The sequence below is a fragment of the Simochromis diagramma genome, unplaced genomic scaffold (genome assembly GCF_900408965.1).
Source record: "Simochromis diagramma unplaced genomic scaffold, fSimDia1.1 OVJJ01000501.1, whole genome shotgun sequence".
Lineage (NCBI taxonomy): Eukaryota > Metazoa > Chordata > Actinopteri > Cichliformes > Cichlidae > Simochromis > Simochromis diagramma.
Genome location: NW_024387320.1, coordinates 1,255,612 through 1,268,746, shown reverse-complemented (window position 1 = coordinate 1,268,746; position 13,135 = coordinate 1,255,612). Strand labels below are relative to the sequence as shown.

The 13,135-nt window shown below is 42.0% G+C and overlaps 1 protein-coding gene across 1 annotated transcript in view; it reads right to left on the bottom strand.

Moving 5' to 3' along the window:
- The window catches only part of igsf3 (immunoglobulin superfamily, member 3), an 87,325-nt gene extending 76,709 nt beyond the window's left edge, over positions 1 to 10,616 (bottom strand). The window contains exon 1 of the mRNA XM_040005322.1: positions 9,593 to 10,616. Within this exon, the coding sequence (XP_039861256.1) occupies positions 9,593 to 9,632 (40 nt within the window). The 5' untranslated portion in view covers positions 9,633 to 10,616. The remainder of the gene's footprint in view (positions 1 to 9,592) is intronic.
- Between the last annotated feature and the right edge of the window lie 2,519 nt (positions 10,617 to 13,135).

Sequence of the window (13,135 nt, the reverse complement as noted above, 5' to 3'; positions counted from 1 at the left end):
AATTTTTCAGTGTGTGGGCTGATTCATATTTTCTCCTCTCCATTTCCGGTGCTGGTATTATTCGTCAGTAGTGTCAACAGCGCAGAGCAGATCATAATCTATCCTTCTCGACAGAACAGCTGCCTCTTCATCCTCCCTCCTACACCCTCAGCTGCTTCGCCTTCTTGTTGGACCACGTCGGAAATAGAGCTTTTAAGTTTTATTGTTTTATCCGGAGAGATCATACGGAACGGATAATCAACACACAGTCACTACTGTGACATACACAGCTAGAGCAGTAGCTTGACATATAAATTTAATTAAAACCTTAAACGTGTGCGTGAAGGTCATTCCTTAACAACGGCGCATAATGATTAAAAACAGAGCTGGCTAGTAATGCTTTGTCTTCCACGCTCCAGCCAAGGCTACAGCAAATTCAAAGGAACCTATTATGCAGGCATTTCCTAATTTCTGTCATAAACCTGTATAATAGTGGATGCTCATAAACTCTTTCCCCGCCAAAGCATTGTTTACCAGTGACTCCCGAATCGCTAATGAGTCAAGGTGTCTTTACTCTATGATTTATATCACAAAAAAAAAAAAGAGCAGAAAGTTGGATTTTTAACACCATCTCATGACATAATTGCTGTAACATGTAATTACTGGTGATGATGGTGTTTAATGTGGTCAAAGTATCAGTTACTCACACCAGCCTATGTACAAGCAACCCCTGTGACCCAAAAGCTTCAAACTTCCCTAAATGTTTGGTTCCCCTTATTTTTTCCTACTCTTGGCTCACAGACGATGACAGAGAGCGTCCTAATATGGTCATCTTTGTTCCAAGGGAAAGCCAATCAGAAGACCGTTAACTTGAAAAGGAGGGGGAAAGGGGCTGCAACAATATTAAAGATAATGCAAGCAGAGTCTAAGAATAAAAATATGCCGTTGGAAATTATATAAATATAACAGGTCCACATCAGGTGTTTGAAATGCTTTTCTGGAAATGTGCGACTCCTGAATTATGGAATCTGGGTTACTGAAAGGCAGGGTAAACACATACAGTGTAACAGATGGCTACAGTCAGTGTAGACTGATGAACAGAACTTGAAGGAGGGCCGTCTGTGCCACATTGAGGTGTCTACATTAATAGCTGAAAGTGACAATTTTTCCATGGCAAATACAGCCATAATTCCAACTACTGTTTGTCACTGTGAGGAAGACAAAGGCGTCTGGACAGAGGACAGAGGTAGTCTGTCTGGGCCAATCATATCTACGTGTGCACACACAAACACACCTTCAGTGCACTTAGTGCTTCCATCTACACCCCACCCCAAATGCATTAACTCTATGTGGACACCTGCTACCACACTAACCTCCTCTTCCCCAACCCCCCAGTCATAACCAACCTGATTCCCTCCTCCCAACCCCCCACCTGCCACCCCACACACACATCCCCCACCCGGTCTGAATAACAAAGCATTGCGGTCTCAGAGCTACGCCCAAACCAAGCTATTCCTCCATAAATAAGACTAAAGGAAATATATAAATAATAATAATAATAAAGCTGTACACAATATATGCAGTCGTGACTAACTCTTACAGAAGAGTCCAATGTTCGCGTTAATTGTCGCAAAAGAAAATGTAGCTATAAAAACCGCACAGCTATCTCTGGTCATTATCCATCTTGTACTTGTGTACAATTATGCCTGACAGCTGCGTCTACTTTATGTACACCGGTTAGGTTTTTTTTTTGTATGACTGGCAACTTGCTATCAGTTCCCACGTTTGTGCATTAAGCCGCAGATTGGAAAGAAAACTAATTAACTATTAATTACTCTACTTCAAACAGACTTTTTCTGCCATTGTCAGTCATTTTGCCTCTCAGGCAATGAAAGACATGCGCTTGTAAATTCATGCATTTATGCATAAGCAATTAGACACACAAACACACACATACACACGCCAGCACATCTTTGGTTTTATGTGTAAAAGCGAGCGCCGTAACAGAACATAGCGGCAAAGTGAGTCAAGCGCTTTTCGCGAGGGGAATGTTGAAGGCAAAGAAACATTAATATAGACATTTAATTATGCGCACGTGCTTCTTTAAACGCGGGCATAGAGATGAGTGTCTGTCAGATGATGAGGACGTGGGGGGGGAGGGGGAGTGGTCGCCATAGTTACAGCGCCTGGTGTGCATCCCACCCGCGTGGGATCTGCTTGGGTGGAGGATCAAGCAGGGAGCAGGGGAGTGTAGCAGCGTGGAAGGACAGCAACTCAGTACTGTGGGTACTTGTGTGTGTGTGTGTGTGTGTGTGTGTGTGTGTGTGTGTGTGTGTGTGTGTGTGTGTGTGTGTGTGTGTGTGTGTGTGTGTGTGTGTGTGTGTGTGTGTGTGTAGGAGTGAAGTGGAATCCTCTTGTCAACCAGCCATCATGACTCCTAACACAGAATCGCAAAACGGGAGGAGTCGGCAAAACCCCCAGGGATTTGGGGTGGGGGTTTGTTGGTCGTATAACTAAGCAAGAATGGTGCATGTAAATAGACCCACTAAATGCGATTGTTAAACATAGCACCTTCCCCTGAAACTCCAAAGATAAATATCTGGTTTGGATCACACTTGAGGGCAGTTTCTAATTAGTGCTCTTTGAAGAAGGGGTGGGCTGGGCACAGTATTGTTTAAAATGAGTGGGGGATGGAGGTTAGGGGCTATTCACTGGAGGAGGAGGAGAAGCAGGAGGAGGAGGAGGGGGAGGCATGCTGGAGTACCTTTTAAGCATGTGAGTGAGGAGAAGCAGGGGCACGTATGCAAATCAGCTGCAAAGAACACTTAAACAGTTTACAAACTGAATGGCTAAAGGGATGTTGTTGGGATGTTATCGCAAAGCACGAGATTGGATCTGAGGCGTGAATATGCGAACAGGCCCGGGAATGAGAATGTGGCAGAGTTATGATGTAGGGAAAGGCCTGACAGTTTACCAGAGATACCGCAGCAGAGTTAAGATCAGACACAAAGCAGACGCTGCCTCTGCTCTGTCTCCAGCTCCAGCCACTTTCCTCATTCGCCGTGGCAGGCAGGAAGTCTCCTACAAGAACTCTGGTTGTCTTCAGTCACTTATCTCCCCATGTTGGAGAGAGACGACTCCGATGTGGGTCATGGAGAGGTGGAGGTACATATAAGGAACTTTTGTTTTAAATGTATTGTGAGCACTAGAAGTTTGCTCAGTTTCCTGATGTTTCCTGGATGTTCCCTTAGAAGGAAACATGAGTTTAATTGCAGCTTTTCACCACTCAGACGATGCAGACAGGAGGGCGAATGACAACAGACAACACTGGTATTGTAGGAAAACTCTGGTCACAATTGGGTGCGAGCAAATGGGTAGTAGACTGGAGTCTACTACAGGGCAACAATTCCTTGGCCTGAGGACATGCATACCAGCCAGTATCTGACTTGCTTTTAGGTACACATGACACAGGAAGTTCCCAGAACACAAAACAGTTCCATACTGGCACAATCACAAAACACCACTCATGCAGCTCTATTGATCCATGCCTAATGAGACATCTCAGTCATAATGTTGACCGACGAATAGCTTCTGTTGTCATTATACATCCCAACTTTAATGAATATTTACTGGGAACTTATCACACAGTTTGTGGATGATAGCCAAGCTGTCAGTCTTGTTTCTGCTTTGGTAGTCCCCCCCCCTCTGTCGAGTCAACAATGTTATGATATGAAAAAACAATAGCACAAAAGGCATCCTGTCATGGGTATACACAAAGAGATGGGTCTGGTGTTTATGATGCAAACAAGCGTGCGTGCAACTACAGAATACAGCAGGCACAGAAAATAACAAGGGGAGCAAACAGCGCTGCAATCAGACAGCTGCACAAGCTCGTATTCCCCCTAACAGAGAGAAATTGGTCCTCTGACTCTGGCGACAACAGCAGGAAAAAAATATAATAATGAGGAACAAATCTTGGGACTCGCACCAAAAATTCCCATACCATAAACATAGATCAGCTATGCAAACAGCTAGCCGATGAGTTATTGCTTTCTGCCTCAGTGTCTAGACGGCACTGTCTCTTGTGTCAGCTGAGGCTTAAACACACATGAAATGCATTCCCCAGTGCTGTAACAGCTGACTCAAGGTGCTCAGCATGAGGACGCACTGGTTTGACCGCAAACAAGCTGTAATGCGCGTAATTTTTGGGTGGGGGGCTTCAGCTGTTGTTCTTATTCGGGACAGAGGAGAGGCGGGGTGTGCATCAGGGAGTGGCACGGCAAACTTTGAATCCCAACAAAATTTGAAATGCCTGAGTCAGCATCAGTGACATTAACACGGTCCTTGAAAGCGTGGGAGTATAATGGATCACATTCAATGTGTATAATCTGTTTAATGAGAGAAGATTACATTTGCAAAAGATGTGTTGTGAAAATATACTTATATGATCAAGGATTACTTTCAAATGTGTCCATTTTTCATGAAAAGCATTGCTATTAATTGATGATGATGATTAATAATGTAACAATACTGCTTCTGTAAGGATAGTTTGAATGAATCAAGAATAAAAGATGAATATCCAAGGACTTTTCTTTTTGCTCTTAATATAGATGGTTGAGATGGTTAAAAACAGAAAAGAACATGAAACATTTTATGGTTTTATCAATTTTTCTACTAAAAAGAAACTTTTTAACAGTAAATCAAGTATTCCTCTGACAACTTTTGTTTTTGACAATTTTATTCATTATTATTATTATTATTATTATTATTAATGACGCAATGACGTAGCATCTTACTTCTCCTCAAAGGGAACCCATTATTACAGTAAACAAGGCCAGGATTTCAAATAATGAGGTCAGCATTATGTATAAGTAGGCCATACGAGTCAAAAGCTCAAGCTTTAGACTAATTTAAATGTTCAATTTACAGCAGATTTATTTTCTGCTCTTTGACCTGGATGATGTCAACAACCTCTTTGGGACATGTACTTCTTCCCATTAATCTGGCATCTGAACATGTTGGCCTCATGTATGAATGTGTATCTTGGTTGCAGTTCAGTGAAAGTTGCAATGGCAACGTTATTATATTATGGACGATGACTTTAACAACTATGTCATGAAAAAATAAAAACTGTTGATACAAGACACCCATTTTTGGTCAGGTTCAGAGGCTAACTCTGTGGAAACTAATTTCAAAGATAGGAAATAAACAGGCAATTTATTGAAACATGCAATGGAAATACTATATATATAAAGCCATAAACAAGTTGGTGTAATTCTTACATGCTTGAAAGTCAACACAGGCACAATAACTGGACTGAAATTAGCCAATGTCCAGAGAAAAACTTTGAAATTCCTTCAGAAAGTCTGGTGAACAATTGCTCAAGAACACCTTAAAAAAATCTACACGAAAGTCTGGCTTCATGTCTCCATATAGAGAAATGAATGATGTCTTGAGACTTTTGCACAGTAGTGTATCTGCTGTTCAAATCTTCTGTTTGCAAGAGGCAGCCAATCTGAATAAAGTTGGCTTAAAAGGGAGGATGGCTCTGAAGAGGTGTGATTTAAAATGACACAAAGATTCTGGAAAAGAAAGTAATGGGTCCCCTTGAAACCTGCATCATAACATCACTTATAACAGTTATGTGCAATTGTCTTGATGAGTCAATTTCATATGCAAGATTCCTAATTTCTTTCTCTGTTAATTATACAGTTTGTTCACATTAAGAAATGCAAACATTGTAATGAGCTTGTCTGGAATGAAAAATGAGATCAAAGTAGAACTACTTTCAAGCATTTGCGACAATTGTCACGGCACCATATGGACAATCAAATCTGCACTTGAATGGCTGCAAGTACCGCCCTTCTATTTCTGTTAAAAACACATGGGGGGGAAAAGGAACACTACACATTAGATATGTCTAAACTGATAATGAGCTTATAAGTACCTTCATTTTCTTTGATTGGGCCGGTTTTAGAGGGCCAGCTTGATAAAGGGTCGGCTGATAAGCACAAAGTTTGATGGTGCTACAACAAGTACTTAAAACTTTTCTCTTTTCGATCAATAGCACTGTAATGAGCCTGGATAACAGGCTATGGTTTCAGTTTCTCTACAGACTTGAAACAAGTCATCAAAAAATAGCATCAAAATCCTCACAAGAGAAGAAGGGAGATGGCTCAAAGGAAAAAAGAAAACAGCCACCACACACACCACCATCATACCATCACTTTTGAAAGTTTTACTTCCTCCACTAAAACTTCATATTTCTGCTGACCTTTTTCCCCAAAGGATATCATTTCTGCTTTTTTAATGTGTTTTCCTTACAATCCTAATAGCAAAAGGAAGAGACTGTTGAGTGAATGAAGCTCCATTATTACACTCCAGTAAGGACAATTTACTGTAGTCAGACCTGAAAAGCTACTTGGCCGTGTTTAAAAATGAATGCAGACAATACATGATTAGCATGCCAACGTGTTAGGGGAAAAAAAATTAAAAGGTGAAGAAAAAGATAGAAAAACACTAAAGTCACAAAACTGTGATGCTACAGCAGGGTTATATGTTTAATCTTTTGTAGCAAGCTACGTTCAAGTGCTCCCTCTTAAGGGCCCACCGCAGCCGCTAGACCAGCATATCTGAGCTATATAGCACACTTGATAGGCCAATGTGTAAACCACAAATGCTTAAACCATTATACTATAGATCCACTTCTTCATAGTTTGTAAGGGATGAGCTAAAACATAAATCATTGGTATAGAGTTTGTAGTGCCTGATATGAGACCTGATTTTATCGATGTTACATAGCTATACTAGGTATACTACACGTTAAAAACCTCTATTACTCCCTTCCCATCCCCATAACTAACCGTCTCATGCAGGTTTATGCAAATTCATTCATAACACGTTTAAGCGTCATGTGAACAAGGTAAAAACAGATCTTGTTATGCAAGTTGGAAGAGATATTCGACAAATACAGAGATACAAAATGTGAAACACACACACAGGCGTCAGGATTTTGCGCTAAACAGTGTGAAGCTGCTCTTAGATGAGCTCAACAGAACCAATGGCAGCTCATCAGAACCTGAGCATCCACTGGCCGCTCTTCCATCAACCCAGTAAACGGAAACCACTGAGGCATTTCGCAGTTAAACTTGACAGCCTCGCACATATCACACTTCCAGTTTAGTTACATAAACTGGAACATGTTGGATACCAAGTTGGCTGCCCGGTTTCAAACATACTCACACAAACAGAAGAACGCCCGCACAAAGCACACACACTTTTACACCACACCAAAAGCATGACATCTTTCTCGCTCGCTGTAGGAGAGAAGGAAGACATTCTGTTTGTAAAGCTAATAAATATTCGTTCCTTCAGGCGACTCCTTTTATAAGCTTTATATCATATACCCTGGTGCCACAAATAAACACACACACACACACACACACACACACGCACACACACACACACACACACACACGCACACACACACACACGCACACACACGTACCTGGTTGCAAACTCAGCAGCATAAATAAGCCAATATAAGATTTGCCTGCCAAAAGAATGTGTAAGTGGCACCTCTGTCTTTAATAATGACTGATACAGCCTTCATCTATCACAGCTGTCAGCCATCTTTATTATGTTCTTCCTTATCACACACACACACACACACACACACACACACACAAACAAACACTAAAACATAAAAAAAGTAAGTTCAAACATGTGCTTGCTGACACACTGCGAATGAATCACACAGCTGATCACACACCGCCAGAAAAGTACCTCTAACCTACCACAGCTGCTAGTGTATGCAAGTAGATGACAGATAGACAAATGATATGAAAGTATGTGGCAGTGCATATGCTAGTGATGCATTATCAATATAGCAATACCAGTGCTGCTAATATGAAATATAAGCATATTTTTCCTTCAGACACGTTATTTAGTTATTTAGTTCATGGCTCTGATGGGTCTAAAATTGGAGGACAGGTATAGAATTTGAAATCATTGTGAACAGAAATGATTCAAGTAGGAAAATTTAAAAAGTTCCTGATGCCATCATGCTGATTTAAATTACCACTTCTCTTTTGGAATAACTGAACTTGACTGCTTGCCAGTTGATTGCCACCCCAATATTTTTTTTCTGTCTTCTCGAGGGGGGTTGGTTTATAATGTCAGCTAACAGTGAAAAATACCAATCACAAGTTACCAAAGCCTAAAGACATGTCATGCTTTTGTTTGACTAGCAGTCTAATCCCACAGACATTGTTTACAGAACAATCAGAATAGTCTGAAAAGACTCCAATTTAAAGAGCCAGAGCCAGAGAATTTGCACTTTTGTTAACACACTGGTTCCAGATAATTTACTCTGAGTCTATAATTTTTCAGTTGTGGTGATTTTCTGCCTTTGGTTTGGACTACGTCCCAGTTGTCAGGTTCACATTACTGATAATGTTGGCAATAACAGCATTAGTATCATGTTAAACACTGTTACTTCAACAGGAGCCACACAGACAGTTGTTACATTTTACTGTCTCCCTCCTTGCACCCAAAAGCTTCTTCGCCACCTCAAAGGGCTTCCAAATTGAATCATGATTATGCAACATGAAAACCCCTCTCTTATCCCTTTTTACCACCGATATCTCATCTGTACTGTGACCGTGTGAAGGCCAACGCATCTCACATTCGAATTGGGAAACCTGCACAGAGGTCTGATCCTAGTGAAAGTGACTCACGATGTGCTGAAAGGGGATGAGAAGCAAGGCACAGGCTGGTAATCCTCTTGGCCAAGTGGGGGCCTCCAGCAGGCTGACTTCCACTCCCACTCCCGCACGCCCCCTCCTTTGTGCCCCCCCTCAGCAGTGCTGACAGGCCACCCAGTCCAGGAACAGAAAAGCCATCTGGTGTTTGTTTGGGACAGTTCACAGGCAGGATGAAATGTATATGTGTGTGTCAGCAGTGATGTCTGCATGAATGTTTGTATCAGTGTGTGTGTGGTGTGTGTGTCATCAATGTGTCTAAACTTGCATTTGCAGGAAGGTCTCATAAAGTGACAAATGGTTTTTATGATGATGACTTACTGTAAAGCAGAGCAGGCACTGGGTGACATCAGAATCTATTATGCACAGATCCAGATGTGTCTATATTATGTGCATCTATAGGGGATGTATTGATACACGTGTGTGTGGCGACAGCAGCTGGTTGCCTATATGATCAATCCATTTAACACTGCAGGACTGTATAAGCTTAGTCTCTAACTAAAGACCAAATATCACATTAACCTAGTTCACCACACACACACACACACACACACACACACACACACACACACACACACACAGCTGTTCACGGGCATCTGTTATTATTGCAGCGATTTAACCGAAGTAGTCTACTTCCACCTGACTCAGAATCATTACTAGCCCAGTTCCCCTGCCTGTAAAGCGGTTTGATTGACATGTCTCATACAGGTGTGCTGTGACAGACAAACAGCAGATGCCGATTTTATCTCGGAAATCTGAGCACTGATAAAAATAAATAAATAAATAAATAAAAATCAGATAACAAACGCTGTCTGAAAGCTTTTTTCACCTTCTTTTTTCAGATGACTTACCAAGCAGCGCGCAGACTAGAAAGAGCGCACCGGTTGCCATTGTATGTGTGTGTGTTGCTCCGCTGATCCACTTTTAATATCCCCTCCTTTTAGATGAGAAGCCGGTGGCGTCTGACAGTGTGATCAGCTGCTGGTCCTGAACCAGAAAATAAGGAGGTCTACAAAACCCCGGAGGCAAGAAGAAGAATAAAAAAGCTTCCTTGAGAGTCAAATCCACAGCTGGCGGCTTTCCAAATGTGTGACCCACCTCTCTACAACGTCCTTCTGTTTAAAATAAATAAATAAAAAGCCTCGGATGTCGTTTCCTCTCGCCTTTACCCTCACCTATCTGCTTTTATCGCTGACGATGAAGTGTGCGTATGCCCAGCGCCTAGGCGACCCAACCCACTCACTCGCAGCACCGGCTCACTACGCATCCGAGACTGCGGAGGCGATTCGCACTCGCAGCCTCCTCAGTAAAAACTAAAAGTCCGGCGTGACTCCTGCGTATCTGGATACACGAAGGGAGGCGGGGAGTGCTGACGGTTTTGGGAGTCAGACTGGAATAAGTCCCGGATAATTTTCCTTCCCCTCACTGATGGGAGCGCAAGATCACGAGCAAGCAGTCCAAGCAGGCTCTGTTTTTTTCCACGGCAAATCCCGTAGACCTTAAAATCAATCTCTCCACTATCGCTCCGCAGAAAGCCCAATGGGCGGGCGCTCCAGATGAGGCAAGCAAGGCTTTATACTCTGTATAAAAAAATCACATCAGATTGATCACAACACTCTAACCCAAAATAAGTGATTTGAAGTTGTTACTGCCAATTCAAGTGGGCATTGTGTCCTAATTTAAGACACTATGCGTCTAAATCTTGACAAGATTATTAAAAGATTTTACGAGCTCAAAAAAATGAAGCAGTTCATCCCCAGAAAGAAACGACCCAACCCGTTGCTTTTCCTCTCTGGAGGTTATTTCCTTGTTTTCTGCCTGACCAAGCACTTTGGCAGTTTGAAAACTTGAAAGCGTGCTGCCTTGCTCCACCCCTAAAACCACGCCCCGGCCGTGTGGGTCTGGGGTGCAGTGGGACAAGGACGCATTTGCATTTGTTTGTTGAAATTCTAGGGCAGGCCGTTGATAGATTGAATAGGTTAATCGGAGTGGAGAGCAATTAAGCTCCTTATGCTACTAGTTTTCCCAGCTTTTTATTTGCAGGGTAGAGTTCAACCACTTTTTTGAGGTAGACACGAATTGTTCGCGCAACATCTGTTTACTGCATAAACGCACGATGATTATCACTTGAAAAATAAAATATCAGGCTATTCTTTGATGGTGTTTGTTTATTTTGCGCCGATCACAAATGTCGCCTTCTCGTGTATAATTTACAAAGCAGTCTGCGTGTTATAGACAGATTTTGTACCTCTCCTTCCCCCTCACCCCACTTCTCCATACACCACCTGCGTTACACACAACTGGCAATCAACATAATGAGGTGCCGCTCTGTTTGGGAACTGCAGAAAAATATCTGAGAAAAAAACGCAGTTCACCTTTCATGGGTTGAAACTCCATCCCTCTTTGAATCAGATTATGAGAACATAAACCACGCATCGCTTTGACATAAGCACAGATTTATTGATTTTCGTGACGCTGCTCCATTATTAGCAGGATCTAAAATAGACAGGGTGAATGGGAGTTTGCTGGGAGACAGAAAATAGCACAAGTGGAATAAAACTGCTCGGGTGAGAAGCTGTGAAGTGAGAGAGCTGCTCTCTGAAAAATTGAATTGAAAAGCCCAAAAAGCTCTAACTTAGTAAAACTCTAAGCTCCCTCCTGTGTAGCACATAAATAAATGAGTAGGCCTTTTGCATGTGCGTACAAAAAAAAAATGCAATTGCAGTGGACCCATCTGTTATTTTCTTCATCAGCTGGGAATTGCAAGTTCCGAAACCGCCTGAATGTAACATAAAAAACCATTTTTTTGGAAAGCAGTAAAATGATTCTCTTCTTCTTTCGCCTTCGGATTTGAGCTCAAATGAAACTTAACGAACACGGTGTGGGCCCTGAACAACAGCCAGAGACAGAGAGATGTTTACAGAGCACAAGTGCGTCAATAAACCGCAACATGACATCTAAAAGACGAGAGTTTAATGGGAAGAATACATCTGTTTGTCTCTCCCTCTGTCTAAACTGTGCCATGATATTAAGAGGGAAAAAAGATACATCTTTTAGAGTGCTTATAGAGCAAACAAAGGCTTTAGCAGACGCTGCTGCCAAGAAAATGTAAGTGAGAATGGGATTAAACACCGCTATGAAGCATGTAGACTACTGCCTCAGCTTTTCCAAAGGTTTGTCCAGGTCTAGTGCTGCTGAGTTAATGCACATCCAAAAAGAGCAGGCTAGGTAGGGCATGTGTGTTACTCCTGATCTACATTTTTGCTCCACACTTAAAATTAGCTCAGTTCTCCGCAGAGCCCTTATTGCACAGCCAAGTGAGGCCACGTTTTTGTACAGGCAGCTAAAGCCAGAGTAGCATTGTTTGAGCCTAGCATTATGTCAGCGCTAAAGACAAGTTCACCTTTGGCCCAATTGCACCTGTTTTCACAACTGTCGAACACGTGCTTATAGAAGAATAAAAGCTTGAGGGGCATGTTGAGTATAGTGTGTGCTAGGGATCACAATAGGTCTCCATGGAAACAGAGAAGTCTGCATTATGTGTACTTCATAACAGGGCCCTTATAGATGATGCCTTGAGAGCCACAGCTTTCTCATTAGTATCTTTCAGTTGTTCCGCACTGTTTGACACTTGTACAGGCCCACTTATTATTATTTTTATTAATATGGACTTACTATTTCAGTACCCTGTGGCATTATCCATTGAGGTGGTGTCAGCAAGGTTACGTTGTATAGCTGAGAGGCACATTGTGGGGAACGAGGGAGTTTTGTTCACTTATTTCATCATACTCAGATTTTCATACAACATCTCGAAAATATATGAATGATTTATTAGGTTTCTCTGAGCATTATTTTCCTACTGCAACATATGAATGCGTCAGTATTGCACAGATGATAGTGTAAAGAGGCAGTTCGCTCACACACGTGCACGCAAACATTTGGATCCTTTAAATGGAAATGCAGGCGCGCAGACGTCGTTGTCGCTTTAAATTACAGAAGAAAGCTGCTTTTTGAGATAATAAACTTGCATATGAAAAGAGGAGTCCCATAATAGCATGGAATCAGATGTGCACCCAGCCAACTTGCTGATGAATCCTGACTGTAATATGGGGTACACAGAGGATACACTGAATCTGGTTACCTAAATGATCTTTGACATAAATGGGAATTGGGGGGGTGCTGATGGAGTCAGAAAGCATGTGCAGTAAACTTTTGAAACTACTTCTGCTTATAATTATTTTGAGAGGCTTCCCTAAGAGGAACGAGACAGAGACAATGAGCGAGGCAGAAGGGGAATGGGGAAATAATCCAGATGGGTTAAGATCGAGGGGAAGATAAACAGAGAAAGTGTTCTCTAGCATTTTGTATGCCAAAAAAAACAAAAAAGGAATGTG